Raw genomic sequence first — 21034 nt, 5'->3', positions numbered from 1 at the left:
AGGACCATCGCTTATCAGTGGGAGAAGTGATGCAAGTCCTGACTGGGTGTCACCCCTGGCAGTTTGCATTTTTAGGCAGGGGCCATCTGAAGGGTGGGATGTGGCACAGCCCAGCTCGTGCCCTGCTCCCAATCCTACAAGTCGCTCCCTAAGCCAAGCAGCAAACTGTGCCCTGTTTAATGTAGATCCCTGTTTTAACACACCCTCTCCTCTGGATTCCCCAGTGCCTGATGCGCCGAGAGCACGCTGCAGCCTTTCCCTTTCACAGGGGCATGAGTCAAGCGTTTTTATTTCCTCCCTTGGCCTCCCATTTTCAGTAGCCACATAGCAACTTCATACCACGGAGCTCTTTCTGCCTGCTAGGGCTGAAATTGGGCATGGATACAGTCATACACAGTGCGCTATGTCTTATTTGTTTAATTTTCTTGGGAAACTAAGTTGTTACATGTTACCATAAAGGCCCGGGCACCTCCTCTCACATATTCTTTGCATTCAACAAGGCTGGCAGCCCACAGCACTTTGGATCCAGACTCCCAGTGACATGTCTTCACTCCCAACTTCAGTGGCCCTTCCTTGCAGCCTCTGTTCCCAGGAGAGGGCAGTGACACTGGCTGCAAAGCCCAAATAGCCACCAGGCCCCAGTCCTCATCTGCCCCTCTACCGCTGTTCATAAACGGGTACCTATAGCAAAAAGGCTGAGATGCTTTTTACTACCTAATGCAAACCAAGTCGGAGAGGGGGCCATTTTGCTAAGGACAAAGAGTGACTGGAGATGTTCAAGGGCCGAGCCCGCCGTGAGGGGGAGATCCTATAGCAGCGCCCCAAGTATCGAACAGGAGGACCTGACAGATTTGTCCTTAACTCTTTATTTGGTTAAAAGTCACAGGATCAGTGTGATGCGTCCGTAGCATACTCAATACAAATCGCAGGACTTTTGCCATCCTGTGTCCAATCTAGTGCAGGGCCCGATCCCAAGCACGTGCTGGAATCACTGAGGAATCACAAGGATGTGAGATACAGGATCAGGTGAGGTCCCTCTCTCCTCCGACATGGCCGGAGCAGATGTCTTTCCTTGTTTGCAGCCACGAGAGATGCCAGGATCCATGGAGACTTTCAGATGTTGGTACCCATGTGGGTAGTGTGGGGTGTATTTACATCAAGAAGGATGTTTCATCTCTAGGGAGGCAGTTCAGAAACACCCACAGCCCTCGAGATCCTGGCAAAAGAAGGTCTGGACATGCTTTTAGATTAGAGGATGTTGGGGTGTTGCAGGGACTGTTGGTCACTGATTTTGATGCCTCCCTGTCTCAGAGTTTGTCTAAAACCCCAGATGTTGCCTCCAGATATCAAAGCCTATCTGGAGAGGCGTTCAGCTGGGTGACAGACTGAGAACAAACACCTTCTGATGGGAGCGTGCCAGCCTTCAGAGTCCAAAGTACTCTCAGACTGGTTCCAGACATAGGACTTGCCCTTTTGAGCTGCCTCAATGCCTGCTAGTGCCAGAGGTGCTGGTGCTTGTGGCTGAAGGACTCTCAGGGGCCTCTTTAGAATGGGAGGAAATGCTCAAATAGCTTCAGAGGGCAGAAGAAGCTCTGTCCAGAGCAGTGGATGGAGTTTGCCTACATCTTTCTTTCTTTCCAAGCCCAGATCCTCAGGCTTGGAGCCAAGCACGTTCATTGGAGATGTTTCCAAGGCCAGCGTAAAGGGCTGGGGGAGCCCCTTCACCCACCCTTCAGCCTGTTGCTGCTCATCGCATGGCCGGCCCCAGCCCTGCATCTCTCCGCTCAGCCTCAAACTGGCCACTCAGTGCTGATGGCTCATGTTCGTGAGACCTTTATTTGCTGCTTGCCACCAGCCTGCTGGAACCCCTTAAGTGCTGTGGGGTTCCCCGTGGGCCTTGTCCCACCCTGCCTGCTCCCCCCTCCAGTGCAGCAGCACAGCCTCCCCGCCCTGCGGTGGGCCCATGGCCCAGCTGTCACACAAGACAGAGATGGCCAGTCCCAGGGTCACGTTCATGGTCTGTGCCGCAGCCTGCGAGGTCCCTGTGAGACCCTGGCAAGGCTGGCAAGCGCTCCCGGTTCGGGCTGCCTGTGCTGGCATGGCTGCATGAGAGAGCAGGCAGAGGTGCTCGTGCAGGTGATGGGTGAGCAGTAATGTGATCAGCGGGGATCAGCGCAGATTAGAGAGATCAGAGAAAGGCGATCCCGCGGGGCTGGGAGGGCGGGGGCGTGAAGGCAAGGGGCCTCGGCGGATGCGGGGATCCCCTCAGACATGACCCAGCTCATAAAAACCAGGGCCATGCCGTGGGCTGCTGTGGGGAAGCAGGTGAGGGGGACAGGTCTTTTCCTCCCAGCTGGGCAAGTGGCACCAAGGGGGATTTTGGTGTGAGCTGTGACAGCACCTCCCCCCTGGGCCGGCTCTGCCGCCCCTCGTGCTGGCCCCTCTGCCCCACAGACGCTCACGTAGCGATCTCATAGGCTTCCCATGTTTGCTTGCTGGTTTGTATTCTTCCCCGGGTCATCCTCTTCCTAAAACAGCATTAAGAGTGGCTTTTTTCAGTGTTTTTAGAGAGGGGCATTGGAGCGATGGCACAACCGTGGCAGGCTGTGGGGCTCCTCGGGCCGCAGCTCTGGGGCCCAGCCACCGGCTGGGCCACATAAACCCCCCTCGCTCTCTGGAGCCTCCCTCGACACTCCGCCGAGGCACCGACGGCTCGGTCGCCCTCGCGGCCCGGCTGTAAAGGAGGGGTCGGCGCAGCGAAGCCACGACAGCCCCGTGTCGGCGAGGCCGCGAAATGGCGGCGGGGGCCAAAATGGCGGGGAAGGGGGCGCGGGCTCTTCCCGCCCCGCCGCCAGGGGGCGCCCGCGCCGCGCCGCCGGCTCACGTGCCTCTCCCCCCCCCCCCCCGCGTCACGTGGGCGCGGCGCCGCCCCCGCGCCGGTGCCCGGCGGAGCGGAGCGGGGCGGCGGGAGCGGAGCCGTCGGGCCGGGCCGCGCCGCGCCGCGGGGTCTATGGGGAAGGCGGCCGCGCTGTGCGGCGGCGGCAACAACAGCACCCGCGGGCTGGTCTCCCTCCTCAGCGCCGTCCCCTGCTTGGCCTGCCAGGAGCTGCCGGCCATGAGCGCGGAGCCGGGGGGCCGGGGCGGCGGGGGACCGGCGGGGGGCCCGCCCGCCGCCCCGGGCTCCGACACCTACAAGGGCTGGCTCTTCAAGTGGACCAACTACCTGAAGGGCTACCAGCGCCGCTGGTTCGTGCTCAGCAACGGGCTCCTCAGCTACTACAGGTACGGGGGGCGGGGGGCAGCGGGCCGGTACCGGTGGCCGCTCGGCCCGGGCCTGCCGCGGCGGGGCGGGTGCGGGGCGCCGTGTCCTCCGGCTGCCCGGTACCGGTGCGGTTCGGTGCGGGTGCCGCCCCCGGGTCGGCCGGCCTCGCCAGGCCCGGGCAGGTGCCGCCGGTGGCGGGGGAGCACCCCGCGGGTCTGCGCCCCTGCAGAACGAAAACCTCTTCGCTGTACTGAGTTTGGGTCGGTTTTTTTTTTCTTTTTTTTAACCTTTTTTTAAAGCAGAACTCGGCGTTCGGTCTTTCAGTGCTGTGGCGAGGAGCCGACGGGGTCCGGCGGGGGCCGCGGGCCGGTTGCGGGCCCCCGGGGCCGGGCGGCGGGGATCGGCCGCCCCCTTGATCTCCCGTCCCTCCGCCTCCTGCAGCAGCTGCCGCTGCTACAAGTACTCTTAAAGCCAAACTCATAAGTCTTCTAACACCAAAAAGAACCCTTCTCGCCTAAAATGGATTTGCCTCTGTAACCTGCTTCTGCTGCTTTCTTTTTTTGTCGCGCAGGAGACCGGAGGCTGCAAACGTTTCCCACGGCCGCGCGTGTCACCGGAGCGCTGCGGCGGCGGTGTCCGAGGGCAAGGGATGGCCTGGGATGTTGTGCCTGGGGAGGCGGCCGAGGCAGGAGGCTGTGTTGTTGGGGGAAGGAAGGAACTTATAGCATTTAGCCGTCACTCAAAAGTCTCGCCTGGCTTGCTTTGCTCTCTGACGTGATGGTTTTTATACAGAGGGGGCCGCAGGTTCAGTGCGAAGGGTATCGGACGTGGGGACTGGAGGCTGCGAGGTTTGATCCAGAGTGATGTCGTCTCAGTAGGTTCTCTTGTGTTTTTTGTATCAGTTGAGTGGTAAAAATATAAAGGTATGGGTGTCGTAGGATTTTGGTGTTTTTATCCTTTAGGAAAGATCACGTTTGTTCTTGTCACTTGAAAGACAAGCGCTCTGTCACCTTCAGTATTGTGGAATGTATGTTGGCTGTATTTCAGAATGTGGAAATGATCCCGGACGTTAAAGGTGGTTAGAGCTTTAATACACCTTTAATGTACCAAACCCTGTGAGCGAGGACTTCTCTGTAAAGGCTACGCAAAAGCAATTTTTCCTCGTGACACGAAGTTCATCTTCTGGTTTCCTCCCTGCTACAGCTGATGATGTGTAGCCTGAGGCAGATCCCTGAGCTTCAGCTCGCTGCCAGGTGTTAATATAAACTCCTCCAGCTCCAAAGAGAGATCTGCGTCCTGGGGTCAGACCACGGCAGGTAGCGGGTCAGAAGTTCAGTGGTGTGTTTGTCTACTTGGAGTTGTTTAAAAACCCCCAAAATCTCAAAACTCAAGCCAAACAAAAATGCTTCGTAAGAAACACCCCCATGAGAATGTAGTTACCGCTCAGTAATTCAGCCAATTTACTTGTAATCCTTTCTGGTATGCTCATGCTCTTTCACTCCAGTCCAGATCTGGACCAGCAGAGCTATGCAGTTTGAAAAGGTTGCTGAAGTTTAATGCTCCACTTGTAACCATGTCAGAATGGTTTTTTTTTCCGTATTGGTGCCAAGTCTGTCATGAGCAAACAAGTGGTTTTCTTCAGTTATTTTAGATCAGAACAACTAGGTTTATTTTAAGACAATTTGATCTGTTTTAGGCTGAAACAACAAACAAAAACACCCAGGGAAATTATTCTGAGCAGCATGTGAAGGAGTTGAAACTGGATTACTTCATGGAGCTTTCAGCCAGTGCAGACCTGTAGCAGCTGCTTGGGAAGGAATAGCAATGCTGAAGGTTTTTGTGCCTTCTTTTCATTGTTGGGCTTGATGAGAACTGAGTTAATTTGGTTGTGAGTCAGGAGTACAAAAATACAGTGCAGAACACGTGGTAAAGTTTTTCTTAAATGGAAAAAAGCCTCCATGATACTCTTCAAAACCAATGCTCTTAAATAGTGGCCATGCCAACCCATTGAGTGTTAGCTTGAATTGCTGATCGCAGAGCGCTCCTGTGAGACAGTTGAGGTTAAACTGGCATTTTTATTTTAATATGACTTCCAGCTAACTGACTGGAGCAAGGAAGCTCCAGGTATCGGGCTGTGCATTTTCATTGACGTCTTCTATGTGAGCAGACTGCTGGGCAACATGTGGACTGTTGCTTTTTTGACTTTTTTGCAGGGAATTTAGGAAATAACTTCTATAAAGGTCTCTTGCTATTCTGTGAGCCACGCGTCTCACTTTCTGCTGGGTCTTTGTGCTCATCCCAGCTCTGAAGGTGCATGCCAGAATTTTCTTTTCTGCTGTGGCTGCTAAAGGCTTTGCAGGTTAAATCATGCCCTTGCAGGTGAATTGCTGTGCTGTCCTTGTCTCTGTGGCTTTTGATGCCTTTGAAGCTTGAGCTTGGAAGGTGGTTGCCCTGATAGACAACCTGGATGATTCAGCTGTTGACTATTCAGGACTAGCTGGATAGAAACTTCATTTTGCTTGTGTGCTAAGTGTCTTAATTGAAAAAACTGCACCGTGATGCCCAAGTGGCCTCCTTGTGTGTATTGATTTAGTTCCAGATTGAAGCTTTTCATTTCATTTGAATTTGCTGCTGCTTGCTGTTTAGCTTGCTTTAAAAAAAAAAAGCCTGTCACGTTGCTGGGTGGCGATTCCTGGTGGGTTTTTTGTTTGTGGAGTTGAGCTCTTAAAATCTTGCGTGGCCTCTCGGGAGCTCCTGTTGTAGTGGTGCGTGGGTGGGCGCAGTGCCGTCCGGCAGGAGCTGCTCGGTGGGGTTTTCTAGGGCAGCCAGGTGCAATGCCTGTTTTGCGCCCGGTTGGTTTCACAGGGGACAGTTTGCTGAATTAAAGCTTCTAATTAGAGTATTCTTTCCAAATTGAGTATTTAAAACCTCCTGTATCTTTGTGAAATCTATGAAGACATCAAGTCTTACTGTCGGCGAAGCTTCCCTGCAAGACGTGTGCTTTTTGCTTCATATTCCCTGCTCTGAACCCATGGAAGATGATAACAGCTGAGTAATTCTTGAAGGTTTTCTCTGCGGTACCCTCCTCTGGAGTGAGGCGTGTGGATTTAGGAACTTGCAGGAGTTGCACAGCAAGATAGTTGGACCATTTTAATTGCCCTTGATTCTCCCTCTTAGGTTATTTTTTTGACTAAGTTTTCTGGCTGGCTTGGAAATCTATAGCACAAAGGTGATGCCTGTGTTGGGAAGCAGTTTAAGCATGGAAAAACTAGTCTGCTTGACTCGCTAATGATCAAAACTCTCTTTCTAAACTGCTCTGGCAGGCTGCCACTTATAGATTTATCATTACCTATAATTAGCATGTCTGTACAGGAGAATCTAATCACCTTGAACAGATAAGTGAGAGGAGAGTCAAGGAGATTAGAGAGGATCTTTAGGTAAGTATTAATTCATCAAAGATTGGCATTGGCTCTTGTGATCGATGCTCCAGATGAGTGTTGTCTTCTCCAAGCAGCTTTCTCATATTTCGAAGAGCTCGAGTTTCGTGTTGGCTCCTCTGTGGGTTTGGTCCATAGCCCGTTATTCGTGGGTGAGGTGTCTGAAGAGCCTTCAGCAGTGCTTTCTGTGGTCACAGGATGTAATAGTTAAAGCAATGCCAAATGGAGAAGGAAAAAACATTTCGTGCTGTGTGTGATTTGGTCATTGTTGTAAGTGAAAGGCTTCCCACCAGAAAGCAGCCTTGGCTCCCCTTGCCAGGTCTGCTCTTAGAGGCGTGGTGGGTGCCGGGGCAGTTTAGCTGCCTTGTCTGTGTTATCCTGCTAAGGTGGAGGGGATGGGCAGCTCGGTTCACTGGAAAAGCTGTGTTTCCTGGAGCAGCATTCTTTGCTAGCTTTGTTTATCCAGCAGTTAACTCTTGGTTAGCATGGTAAGGTCTTGAGTACAACCCGGAGGGTTTTCTTCCTGCTTCTTGTACTGAGGCTCCAGCTGAAAGCTGAGGTGGTAAGTTCGGGCGGGAGCTTGAAAACCGCTGCCGATACTAGAGTCGCGGAGGAATTGAGGGCTTCCAGAAGAGAGCTTCTGGTCTGACCCCCGCTCAGCGTGGGGCCACCCGATGAGGTTGCTCGTGGCCTTGAGCTGCTGAGATTTGAATGTCTCCGAGGTATGAGATGACGCAGCCTCTCCAGGCCCCTCTTCCAGTGTTGGACCACCCTCGGGGGAAGAATGTTTCCTTATTGTACATATTGTACGAGCTTGTACATAATAAAATGAGGAGAGAGAGATACTCTCCTAGAATGATTTGTATAACAGCTTGTCTCTCCGCAGACATAGAAGTAGCTGAATGTCCTTGACTATTTGTCATCCTTGGGGTGTCGGAGCACGCAGGTTTCAGGGACAGCCCTGTAGCTGCATGGTGACTTTGAGCTACTTGTTTTTAAACAGCGTTTTAATAATTTGTGTTCCCAGTCATCTTGTTTTCACACGATACTCGCTTTATCCATATGGTGCTTTGCTCTTGATCATTGTTCATTTTTTGCCCGTTTTTGAGGAAGCTCCTCTTCTGTGCTTTGTCACTGGGATAAACGGTGCTTGCACGGCCCCATTGAGGCACGGCACGTCGCAGCAGCACTCGAGTGATGAGTGATGCTCTTTGCTGGGCTGCTTGTGGCAGGCTTGATTGCTCTGCTCCCGGTTTAGTGCTGCGGTGGGGGAGTCGGGCTCATTTGACTCCAAACAGCAACTGCTGCTGACCGTGGAGGAGAGCATGAGACAGAGATCTTAGTCCCTACGGGTGTTTTCATCATAGCCTGATTATTAGTGCCGGATCAGGATTTTTATGTCTGTTCCTTCGGTTGTAGTATTCTTCCCGGTTCTGTTTGCTGATTGCAAACTGCCAACAAGAGCTATGAACTATCTTGATACTTTTATTTCTACCCATATAATCTTAAATTGAGTATACTGGCCCAAACGCTTCATTTGATGAAATTGTAGGAGAAGTAACTGGTTTGTCTTGTGCAGAAGTAAATTTTGAGAAGGGCAATGCATTCTGGTTTTGTGGGGTATGACTGCAGCCTGTATTGCTGTCTCAAGGTTGATTGCATGGTGAACTTTCAGGTGGTGTCACTCACACTGCAATTTTAGTTCCTGGAGCTGTTTGCAGGTATGAAGCATATTTCTGGGCTCAGCTGCTTGGTTACTTATGGGAGAGTAAGATGCCTGTCGCCCATTTCTGGTCTCAATTGTTCCAGCTGTTGTTGCTGGAGAACACGTAGGTGTCGTTCCGCCTTTGCTGTAGCCTTCCTCTGCTGTCCTCTGCCAGAAGAGGGGAAGGTCACTGCTCCAGTCCTGCCTTTCTCCCACACGCTGCTGGCAGCTGCCGCTCAGCTCTGCCTTTTGCAGCTCAGGGCTCGTGTGGGCTGGCTGCTGCTTCGTGACAGCAGTGGCTTTGCTCACCTCCGAGAAATTGTTGTCAGCCTCCAGGTTGCTCTTCTGTCGGTGCGTGCTGCTGGGCACGCTTGAGGAGCGAGATGGCTGTCTCTTCTGGTCCAGGCGCGCGGAGGTGACCGGCATCACCTGCCTTTTGGCTGTAGCTCCTATGCCTGTCTTTTTCCAGGGTAATATGTATTCAGTTCTGAGTTCTTTTGCTCCAATTACGGGTTTAAATTTGTGCTTGCGTGGTCTGTCATCCTCTGTACCCACAGTGAGTCAGTGGTGAAGGAGTTGATCTCCCTTGTCAGATGTGATGTGAGAGATCTGCTGTGTTCTTCCTTGCAGTGGCCCTTTTAACCTAGCTGTTTTCCTCCCGAAGAGGAGTTTTCAATCCAATGTGCAGTGTTAGAGCACTGTAACTCGCTTCTGAATGACTTGGACTTTCATTATCTGTAGGTTGATTTTTATGTTGCAGCAAGTTGTACTGTTGAGCTGCTTTTCTGTATTGTTTTGTGCTTATCTATAAATTGCATTGTAGCTAGGTAACTTAGGTAATTTTAGGTAACTTACGTATGCAGTAATATCGGAGCCCTTCGCTTCTTGTAGGTCTCTTCAGATCTAGTGCTGGTGGCCAGCAGCTCGGGTCGTCACCCTGGAACGTGAGTTGTCCCAGCCTGCTCTCTGGAGGGCAGGCAGCTCCCCGTGCTGTGACATCCTGGAGGTTTGTCCCCTAAATAGGGTAGTGCTTCAAAACTCCACCTTGCTGGAGGTATTAAATTTTCCTTCAGGTCTTCATTATGCTGTTCAATTATTTTAATCGTTCCTATGGCACTTTGGCAGGGATCTTTCTACAATTTATATCAGCCTTTGTTTGGTTTCAATCAAAAAGCTTGTTTAATAATTAATTACTTAATATTTCTCTGTCTGACAACTGCAGGCTGGGCAGACGGAGTTAAAACTGGAGGATAACAAAGCTGGATGTGCTTGTTGCTGTTGGGTCAGTGATTGCTGACTCACACAGGCATGTGTGTGAGGATGCCAGTGCTGAGCCTTGGGGCTACATACGCATCAACTTCCAAATTAAAGATGCAAATTGAAAGCGTGGTACTAAGGGCCGGTGCATGACTCGATTGGCAGTGGCAGCCCTGGGACAAAAGCAGAACGAATCTCCTCCTTGGTCCCATTCCAGGCGCCTACACGATTCGCTTCACCTTTGCAAGCGCGGGCTCCTGGGAGTACGGGGTTGAAACGTGGCTTGTTGCTCTCGGTCACCCCGGCCTCTCGCTGTCACCAGGTGATGTTGCTCGTAACTATGACATGGCTGAACTGCTGGGTTTGTTGCTGCTTGCAAGTTATGTCGTGCAGTTCACAGTGCTTCCATGGGCAGCAATGACATTTTTGCAGTGTAAGCGGTATTGACTGGCTTGCACGTGTGTTCGAAGCGAGTGGTCGTGCCTGTCTGCCCTGCATCCAGCAGTCCTTCCTTCCACACTGATTTGGGCCGAACTGTATTTCTTTCCTGCCTTTCTTTTTTTTGATCTTTTATCTAACTCTTCAAGGATGTTTCTGCTTTGAAATCACGACCGGATAGATGTATGTCCCTTCAGTGACTCAGGGGGAGGTCCTTCATTCCCTAAAAATAGTCTTAATTCTCCAAATCTTTCTAGATGAAGAGCGCTGTCTGGGCACACGCAGCAGTTTAAAGCAGCTTCTGCCATGCATGTGAAGATAAATATGGTGCGGTGGGAGCCTGTGCCTTTCTCTTTTCCTTCTTTAACACAAAGCAGTGATTCTTAATCTGTTACTAATAGCTAGAGCAGGTTTCTGCGAAGCGCTTTGTAAGGAACAGAGAAGGAAAATGTTGTCCTTCACACCTACTGCTTAAGTATTACTGCTGCATGCATAAGAGCTTCTTACTTTAGGCTTGTTGATTGATATGGATACCTAAACACTGCAGCTGCGTGGTCTTTTAAAGAGCAGCAAACCGCCTCTGTCCATGCCATAGCTGTCAGATGTGATAACGTGGGCTTGCAGTAGTAACCCTGGCCCGGCAGCGAAGCTCCTTTGGGAAGACGCTTGGCCTCCTGTTGCCGGGGCGTGCACGCAGGTTATCGGCTTTGTTTCTTCAGGGATGCTCCCTAGGGCGTTGGGATGACGGGCTGTAGGTGCAGCCGCCTTTTCAGAAGTGCGGCGTTGGGTGCTTCCCAGCTGACTTGGTGCTTTGTGCCTGTCGCTCATCCGAACACAGAATTAGAGTATTTGTCACAGCAGAAAATATCCATGGCAACTAATTCGCCAGTTCTGTGAATCTTCACGATTTTTGAAGTTTCTCTTTTTCTATGAAATGCACAGGGGTGGTTCCACAAACTTTTTTTTTCAGGTCTTCTGCAACTGTCAGGAGTGATGGCTCTTCTTGGAAATGTGTGAAAAATACACCAGTCCCGGTTCAAAAGACAGGATGAGTTTGGGTGTATTTGGCTCCAGAACGGACATGGGTGACTGAGATGTGCCCCGTATCTCCAGATGGACTGTGCATGAGTGGGGATTACATGATTAAATAAAGCACCTTTTTGTCTTAAAAATGTGGAGGTGGGATGCCACCCGTGCCTGCAGCTTGTTAGGAGTTAATGAAGTTAAGTTTCAGCCTTTGGTTTGAAGTCCTTTTTGGAGGCATCCAGGTGCGAGTGCTTGGGCAGTGCTGCAGGGCGAGCTGTGGGGCTGTGCACTTCAGAAGCCCCATCCTTTATTTTTAAAAGACCAAGACCTTCAAGCTTTGTTGTTTCTAAGCGTGTGTGTTACTGTGACTGGTGCTGGATGCTGTTTATTTGCCGTTTATTGTTCCTGAGTTACCACTGGGAACAGAGCTTGTGGAGCAAAAACTGCTACAGGTTTATAGTGTGTGGTCAGGTGAAACGAATACGTGGCTTTATTTTATCCAAGCAGTTTTTCCTTTCCTTGTCAGTTGGGTCTCTCCGTGGTCTGTGTGGGTGAGAGTGCTGCAGGCTCCCCAGCTTTGAATCACTCCTGGGATGTAATTTTTATAAGCAGGAGGGAGGAGAGCACTCAAACCAAAAGTAATTGTGCAGTGGTACAAAAGGCGACACTCATCTTAATCCTCACGCTGCTGAATTGTAGGGTACTTCCACTGTCTTGCGACAACGTGTAGGACCCCCTTTTGAAGCTGGTGTAGTGTTGATGCTCACGGTAGCCATATTCTGTCAAGGATTGATTAGGAGTACTGTGCAGCTTGATATGTGTTAGTGTGTAGTGTTTGAACGTATAATTTGATTTTTATTTTTGTAGACGTGATAAGATTACACAGCATTAGTCCCAGTATTTGCTTTATAATGTCTTTATTAATGGGTGAGTGCACTTGCAGCCAGTCTGTGGCTGATACCAAATGGAGCAGAGAGGTTGCCATGTCAGGAGGCAGGTCTAGGTTTCAGAGGGACCGTGGCAGGCTGGAGAAACGGGATGATGAGAACCTCGTGGTGTGCAGCAGAGGCGAACGCAAGCCCTGCCCTGGGGCAGCTGGCTGGAAAGGGGCTTTGCAGAAGGGCCCCTGCGGGGTCCGGGTGGACAACAAGGTGACCAGGAGCCATCGGAGATCAGCTGTCTCTTTGGCTGTGTTAGCAGAAGTGCAGCCAGCACGTTGAGGGAAGGGACCGTCCCCTCTGCTCAGCACTGGGGGGGCCCGTCCAGGCTGTGGGTCTGGTTTGGGGCTCCCCAGGACGAGGCTGGAGCGGCGGAGGGATGTGGATGTGCTCAGCCTGGAGCAGAGGAGGAGAAGCGGAGACCTAACTGCTGCCCACAGCTATGTGGTGGGAGGGTGCGGAGAGGACGAGCCTGGCTCTGCTCATGACACGATGAGCAATGGGCTGGTACCAGAGCATGGGAAATCCTGCGTGGGCGCAAGGAAACATGTTTTAATTGGGAGTGGGGGCCAAATACTGGGACAGGGGTTTGGAGAGGTGGAGGAAACTCGTGACTATCTTCAAGCTGTGGCTAGACAAGGTCCTGAGCTGCCTGGTTGCTTCTGCTCAGAGCAGATCGGACCTGAGGCCTCCCGAGGTGCCTTCCAGACTCAGTTAATGTACCATTCTGTCATTATTTGGTTTCTGATGTTTAAAACTTGGTAAGCTTGCCTTCAGCTCTCTGGATACTGATGGAGGATGAAGAAAAGCCCCGCCAGGTCTATGGCTTGCCCTGGCAGTGCTGGGGGAGCATCGGTGACTCCTGTGTCTGCACACTTCAGGCTGTTTCTCAGACTCCCACGCTTCCACGGCACCCCGCATTGTTCCTGCTACAGGGGGTTCACAGCACGAGACCCTCATTTACTCTCTTTTTTTTTTTTTGTTTCCCCCCCCCGATTCATGTTCCAGTGCCAGTATCTGGGTGCTGGCTTTGGGGAGGGTGGGAGAGCCACGTTGACAGAGCGCCTGATGGGAAGAGCTGCATGGGGAGGTCTCCAAATATGAAGTGGAGAGAGCTGACCGGGGCTTGCAGAGCATTGGGGGTGTACAGATAACTGGTGGTTTACTCCATCGTTCCGGTCCTTGCGTTGTACCTGCTCCACTTGCCCCACGGGCGAGAGTCACGTCACGACGGGGGAAGTGGGAAGGGACGGGCCGCAGGGTATGTCCCCTGCGGTCTGGGGCTCTTCTGTGCCGTGCGCTCGGAAATGAGCAGGATCCACTTATAAATCTGAAAAGCCGCTTTGGCGAGGAATCGGGACACTGGTGCTTTCAGCACAGCTCGAACAATGCCGTCTCACCGTGCGCTCTGTGCCGGTTCTAAAGTTGATTTTTTAATAGTACTGGGAGTTTGGCTTTGTAAAAGCTAGCGTTACTCATCCAGCTCTTCCAGCTCTCAATTCCTGCACTGCTTGTGGCTGTACTACTTTTTTAAAAAAATCACTGCAGTTTTATTCTCTAAAGTTATAAGTTGGCCCCTAAATTGAGGGAAGGACTTCTGCCTGACACTGGGACAGCCTGAGGCTTGGCAAGCCAATACAAATGCACATCTGAAATCTGTGATGCGATTAAACTGTGCTTTACTGGTGTATCATGGTTTTATTAGTTAAAACTTATAATAAACACAGTGTTTTGCTGGGATGCTTGGGGAAGTAAAGACCTGGTTGGGTTTCTGATCCCTTTAGGAGTGGGATTTGCTTAGGAGCGGAAAGACAGAAATTTTAATGTTTTGTTACCTGTTTGCTCTTGCCTGTGCAGTCTCTGGGACGTCCCAGCTGGGGTGCTGCCCTTGAACTGTTTCCTGAGGAGCCTGCATTTTTATGTGGGTAAACTTTGAGCATGGACTGGGTGAGGCATCTACCTCTTCCTCTCTGTCCCTTTCTTTTACACCACAAGGAAAGCAGTAAAGGCTTCTGCTTTGAAGTGGAAAACCTGTGGATGCAAGCTCCTTGGAAGTTTCGTTTTAAATTTGGAAGTTGACTTGCAGAGGTTTAGCAAGTCATCCTTTGTTGCCCTGTAATAAGCCAATTTTTTCTTCCTTACAGCCTGTAGGCATCAAGCCCTGAATTGTCAGTTCTAAGTACCTTTAGACGATGCAGCACTGTATCTCAGCGCAGATAAGGCCTGTAATTACTGGATTGGATTGAATTCTACTTCACATCTGCAGCCCCAAGCTGCCTTTACGGTGCAGTAATGAAATATCTCTCTGGCTGCCCATATCCCCATATCTCCATTTTGGGGACGTTACAGGTTAATATATTACCTGTCATCCCCTGCTTTAGAGACAGTATAAAGCACGTGCCGTGGGAACGAGACTGATTTCATCAGGATTTTTACATTTGATTTCCAAGTGCACAATACCTGTAACAGGCTTAATGACTGTGAGAGTCAAATTCTGCTGTCGGTGTGGATGGGGCACTGAGAGCTTTAGGGAAAAATCCCTGCGGATGCTGCGGGGAGGCAGCGACGCATTTGTAGCGAAGCACTGGGAGCGTGGCAGTGGAGCTTTCCTATGTAGTGTGACTGCTGCGCCGTGCCCTGGGTTTCACAGGGTAAGGCTGGATGCTTGTGACGGGAGTAGCAGCCACGTAATCTTTAATGTAGTGTGGTTTTCATGTTGTTGTGAACTTGGTCCGAGGTGTTTCCCTGATGAAGATTTACAATTTCTGTAGTTTTAGGAAGGAGGAATTTGTAAAGTAACTAGCTTAAATGCCAATAGTAAGCTGGCTTCTAATCATAGCAGGTGTTATCCTGAAGCAGGGCATCGTCACAGGTATGGAAGGAATTCTGTTTTTGTCTTGCATTCAGCACACCATTCTTTAAATATTTTGCTGTTTTTCACTTGCCTTGTAAAGGAAATAAATCTAGAAAGCCCTTTGTCCTGTGTGTCATGTAAGTAAACTCCACTGTTACCATTAGGTGTATTTTTAATTTATAAATTGTGGTTTATTTATGGACCTGCTGGTTTACCTGTGCTGTTGATTTTATATATGACTAACCAAGTGTTAATAACCCACGGGGGGTGTGTGTTACCACATACTGCCAGCAGGAATGCCTTTAACCACGTTCCCTGCCCAGACAAGACTATGGGATAAGGTTTCGTTGATCAGACTTCTGCGCTGCCCAAGCCTGGGATTGATACCTTGCATTGCGGTTGGCAGCAGGGTCTATGTGGCTTCAGGTCCCGCATCGTCTTGCTGGGGTTGGAGCCTAAGATGTGCAGAAGACTCGATGGAGAGCACGTTGTTGGGTGGGCTCATGCCTGCCTTCTGCTGCCGCATCAGTAGAGGTTCCCTGGTAGGAATTGCTTTAAGAAAAGCCACAGTGCATCAAGTCTTGCATCAAAAAACCCCCTTGGCTTTCCAAGGAGTATTTAGAGGACGTGCAAGAATTGCATGTGAGTTGTTGATATTTAGCTTGCAGTGTGTGTCTGGGACCGCTGCCTGTTTTTCCCCTCTCTACTGAGTATATCTTCGTCAGATGGAAGGAGAACAGTACGAAATGCAAGACCCAAGCCTCTTGTCGTGGGACTTACCAGTTGAGATGTGATGGGCTTTGGGGTGGTGGGCTTTGCTTGGTGTTGCAAAGCTGTCTTTCACCCTGAGTGTTTTTACGGTAGTTGCTAATGGGAGAAAATGTGGGGAGGTTTGTTGGCTTTGTACGGGACGAAAACAAAGACAACAACGTGGTGGTAATGTATGGAGGGCGAGTTTATAGCCTGAGGGATGTAAACCTAGCAGAAATGCTTAAAATCACTGTCCGGTTTCCATGCACTCCCGTGATTGAAGTTAGTGAAGACACATCATACTACTTGGTGCGAAGTGCACCTTTTATCTCTTTAATATAACCTGAAGAGTAGCGTTTCTGCTGCGGCAGATCTCTATAAAAAGAATCTGCTCCCATGTGCAAGGGTTGTAGTCTGAACAGCTTAGTTTAGTCTTAAGCAAGAATGAATATGATGTGATCTAGCTCGCTTATTTAGGAAAAGAGCATTTTACTGCTTTTTCACCGGTGTGTACTCCTTAATATGTTGATACGGGACCATGGGAAGATTTCCTTACAGTGGCCTTCTATTCCCTGTTACAGCATTTCTTTTTACCTCTGGTAAAAGAGTTTAAAAAAAAAAAAAAAATTAAAGATTGAAACCTGCTTTTCTTCCTGCATCTCCTTACAAGAATAAAGAAATGAAAATGGGCAGAGAAGGTAAGAAAAACAAGTTTTCATGCATAAAAGCATTTTGGTGTATCCTGGGAAGAAAGGAGGAGGATGAACACAGCTTCATTTGTCACCTGCATGAAGTTACGCTCTGAAAACCGGCTAAGCAGTGGGCTGCTTCCAGCTGGGGTCTTCCTCCTCCCCCGGGGAGACTTGCCATGTCCACCCCGCAGAGCTTTGGGCTCCTTTGGTGGAAACCTTCCAGCAGCTGAACCTGCTGGGGCGAGACCCGCGGGGCTCAGTGTCCCTCCTAGCAGCTGCTGGAAGGACGTGGGACACGAGCCACTGTCCTGCCAGCACCTTCGTGGATTCGCTTCAGTGGAGGAGCACGTGTATGCAGAGGGGGGCTTTTAGACCAAGTTTGGCCTTTCTTGTGTAGGACCTGCCTTAACGCTTCTGTATAAATGTTTGGTCTTCGATATATTATACTTTAAAGCTATGCAACAGAGTTAATCTCTCTTCTGTTGGCTGGAGAAAACGTAAAGCTGTGAAAAAGCTTCAGAGAACTGGTTTCCTTCTGGTGCTGAGCTGTGCTTGTCAATATTTGTTTTCAAAGGTGTAACTAGCCATATCTCGTGCCATACTGGGGGAGTGTGTATCAGTGTACTGATAGCTCTTCAGGCACATGGCAAATATCTTTCTGCTTTTCCTGTTTTCACTTTTGTTTTTTCTGCACTGGCAAAGTAACCGGCTGTTGCCCCTGTGTACGTTAGCTCTTTGCTTGCTGCGTCCAGTTTAAGTTGTCCTAAGTAGCAAACAAATATCTTTATTCTGTCTCAAGCATTCTAATTTTGAAATTTAGAGGGGCGGAGGAGGCAGGCGTTTAGAGAAGGTAAGCGTTTGATGCGTCTCCTACAGAAATGAATGTTGCTGAGGCTGAGGTCTAAAAATAAACTGTTCCCAGCCCCGTCCCTTTAACGGGAACTGCTGGACACAAGCTCTCAGGCACTTGGGGACCGAGGTTTTTAACGCCCTTTATGAAGCACCAGGGCCTGGACCTGCAGTGGGGCTTTGGGACCTGCTGGCAAAATCCTGCTTCCTGAGAGGCTGGGTGGGCTGCGGTGGGTCGCCTGGCCGAGCAAAGCCCCTGCTTGTGCAAAAGGTGGTTTTGCTCATTAATTGCTTGTTTGCCTTCGTGGTACCTGTACAGCAGGCTTCTTCAGAAGTCTCTTGGCTTCCCAAAATGCCTTCTGAAATGAATAGCAGTGGCTTTGAATAAAGTGCTGATGCTGCTTTTGTGGGTGTGAACCTTGCCTGTGTGGAGGAGAGGGATGGGGTGGCAGCTGATTCTTCTTGAGAAGGTGTGAAGGTGTCCTGTGAAGTGCTGTCTGGGAGGCTAGGACCTAGGCTTGACTGTAACCAGAGGGGCACGAAGCTGGTGAGAGCGGAGGGCCGGTCTCAGACTGTGCCGAAGCAGCTTGAATATTTCTGCATTAAAAAACTCCACGCATCTTATTGTGCCACAGAAGTTTTCTTGCAACACAGTACGCTAAAATAACACTGAAAGTCTGCTTTGAGCAGTTGGGAAATTCACTTCAAGCTGTAACTCATCCTTGTCTATGCGCGAGAGCAGTCCCTTGTGAAGGTCACTGACTTTGCCTTCCCTCTTGGCCGTACGTTTAACTCTTCTGTTCCTGGTAACCCACAGTCAATATCCATAGGAGTTTTGCAGAAAACACATAGCCCCTGAACACTGATCCCAATGCAGAGTATCGGCATGACTTGGATCCCCAAGACAGACTTCTGAAGGCACCTACACGTGCTTTGTACAGTTGTATGTTCCTGTGTGCAGGCTGGAGGGAATGTGGTGTCCCTAGTGCCAGGAGCAGTCCGACTGTCCTGGCATTTACTTTGTGAAGGTAAATACAGTAACACGGTCTCACCCGGTGCTTGCTTGTTATTTTGGAGTTTTGTCACTAATTATATGGTACAATATAAATTATATTTTAGGCTGTCCCCGTGTGCTGAAAGATGAGCCGGTGGGGAAGAAGACCGGCCTGGCTGAACAGAGAGCTTTGGCTGGAACTCGGGGAAAAAAAAAAGGAGAGTTTATGAGCTTTGGAAGAAGGTGCAGGCAACTCAGGAGGACTACAAAGATGTGAGGTTATGCAGGGAGAAAATTAGGAGGGTCAAAGCCCAACTAGGACTCAATCTGGCTACTGCCGTAAAAGACAATAAAATGTGTTTCTATAAATACATTAGCAACAAAAGGAGGGCTAAGGAGAATCTCCATCCTTTACTGGATGTGGAGGGAAACATAGTGACAAAGGATGAGGAAAAGGCTAAGGGACTTAATGCCTTCTTTCCCTCAGCCTTTGATAGTCAGACCAGCTGTACTCCGGGTACCCAGCCCCTGAGCTGGAAGACAGGGACAGGGAGCAGAATGAAGCCCCCATAATCCAAGGGGAAGTGGTTAGTGACCTGCTACACCACTTAGGCACACACAGGTCTTTGGGGCTGGATGGGATCCCCCCAGGGGTACTGAGGGAGCTGGTGGAAGTGCTCACCAAGCCGCTTTCCATCCTTTACCAGCAGTCCTGGCTCACTGGGCAGGTCCCAGCTGACTGGAGGTCAGCAAATGTGACGCCCATCCACAAGAAGGGCCGGAAGGAGGATCCGGGGAACTACAGGCCTGTCAGCCTGACCTTGGTGCTGGGGAAGGTTATGGAGCAGATCATCTTGAGTGCCATCACGTGGCATGCACAGGACAACCAGGAGATCGGGCCCAGTCAGCACGGGTTTAGGAAAGGCAGGTCCTGCTTGACCAACCTGATCTCCTTCTATGACAAGGTGACCTGCCTAGTGGATGAGGGAAAGGCTGTGGATGTTGTCTACCTAGACTTTGGTAAAGACTTTGACACCATTTCCCGCAGCATTCTCCTGGAGAAACTGGCTGCTCATGGCTTGGAAGGTTGTACACTTCACTGGGTAAAAAACTGGCTGGCTGGCCGAGCCCAAAGAGTTGTGGTGAATGGAGTTAAATCCAGTTGGTGGTCGGTCACAAGCGGTGTTCCCCAGGGCTCTGTGTTGGGGCCAGGTCTGTTTAATACCTTTATCAACGATCTGGACGAGGGGATCGAGTGCACCCTCAGTCAGTTTGCAGACAACACCAAGCTGTGCGGGAGTGTTGATCTGCTGGAGGGGAGGAAGGCTCTGCAGAGGGACCTGGACAGGCTGGATCCATGGGCCCAGGCCAACTGTATGAGGTTTAACAAGGCTGAGTGCTGGGTCCTGCTTTTGGGTTACAACAACCCCATGCAACGCTACAGGCTTGGGGAGGAGTGGCTGGAAAGCTGCCTGGTGGAAAAAGACCTGGGGGTGTTGGTTAACAGCCAGCTGAATATGAGCCAGCAGTGTGCCCAGGTGGCCAAGAAGGCCAATGGCATCCTGGCTTGTGTCAAAAATACTGTGGCCGGCAGGACTAGGGAAGTGATTGTCCAAAAGGGTTGTCAACCAAAAGGGTTGTCAAGCACTGGACCAGGCTGCCCAGGGAAGTGGTGGAGTCACCATCCCTGGAGGTATTTAAAAGACGTGTAGATGTGGTGCTAAGGGATTAGTGGTGGACTTGGCAATGTTAGGTTAACGGTTGGACTTGATGATCTTAGAAGTCTTTTCCAACCTAAATCATTCTATAATTCTATATATAATAATACACTATAGTACTGATAATACAATATATATGATACAATACATGTGATACAGTATAAATTAATTGTCATGTGTGTATATATATATAAACCATCTATATACATAAACCCTAAATTTAATACCTTGCTCTAACCATTGTAACTTTTTTCTACGCTTCATCCTTGGTTGGCCTGATTGACCCTGATGAGCGGTGTTCATCTACGGAGGCTGGTGGTAATGAAAATGTAACTGTTCAGGAAGAGGTCTTGGGGCAGTAATGCTGAGAGACATGCTTTGGGCATTCGGGCTTGCAGGTGAAGCAGCTGAGGTGTGCCAGGTCTGTCCAGAAGTGGTTGGCCAAGGTCACTTGGGCATCTGCAGGATTTGATCCAAGAGATCTGCCCGTCCGAATCATGGGCCCATAAGCAGTTAACTCTTGATTTCCATTTTGAAAAAAGCTCTTGGCATCTCTGGTGGCTGAAAAGCCAGCTGCCAAATTTTTTATTTTTTGGGTAGTGCCGTAAGGAATGGGAAGGATCTTGCATTGTGTCACACTGCCCCATACACTTACGCTGCAGGCATGCTTTAAGTTCCTGCTTGCATTTTCCCCTCTCTGTTTCATCAGTTCTTACGGAAAAAATCGCTGTTCACTGGACTGCTGACCTCTGCACTCCTCAGGAGTGCGTCCTCGAAGGATAATGTGATCATTTCATAGATAATGGAAATCGTGGAGGTACCTTGTATACCCAAGTGTCTCTTTCTGTTTTCAAGTTCATGCACCCTTCTTCTGCTCAGACTCCAGTAGCAATTTCATGCCCACTACCCAGCAACTTGGATCTGTTCAGAAAGGCAGGCAGCTGCCTACCCTGATCTCTGTGAAGAACAGGTAATTGCTACCAGAAGTAGGATATGCTGGTTGTAGAGCTGAACACATTTTTTGTCACGGAGTAAAGTTTCTGGGTGTTTGCAGGAGGCCTTGGAAGTTGCTGTTGTCCGCTGACGTTGAGTTTTTGCCTTGAGCAGAAGCAGC

General features: G+C 50.1%; 1 protein-coding gene across 2 annotated transcripts in view; it reads left to right on the top strand.

The window, feature by feature from the left end:
* The first annotated feature begins 2794 nt into the window (after positions 1-2794).
* The window catches only part of OSBP2 (oxysterol binding protein 2), a 128558-nt gene continuing 110318 nt past the window's right edge, over positions 2795-21034 (top strand). Inside the window, exon 1 of one of the 2 annotated variants that reach the window (XM_072880206.1) lies at positions 2795-3282. In XM_072880206.1, the coding sequence (XP_072736307.1) occupies positions 2795-3282 (488 nt within the window). The remainder of the gene's footprint in view (positions 3283-21034) is intronic. The other variant, XM_072880207.1, reaches the window with a different exon arrangement.

Source organism: Ciconia boyciana, chromosome 15, assembly GCF_034638445.1.
Source record: "Ciconia boyciana chromosome 15, ASM3463844v1, whole genome shotgun sequence".
NCBI classification, from domain to species: Eukaryota; Metazoa; Chordata; class Aves; order Ciconiiformes; family Ciconiidae; genus Ciconia; species Ciconia boyciana.
Note: the sequence above shows the minus strand (reverse complement) of the source record. Positions and strands in the feature narration are given on the sequence as shown.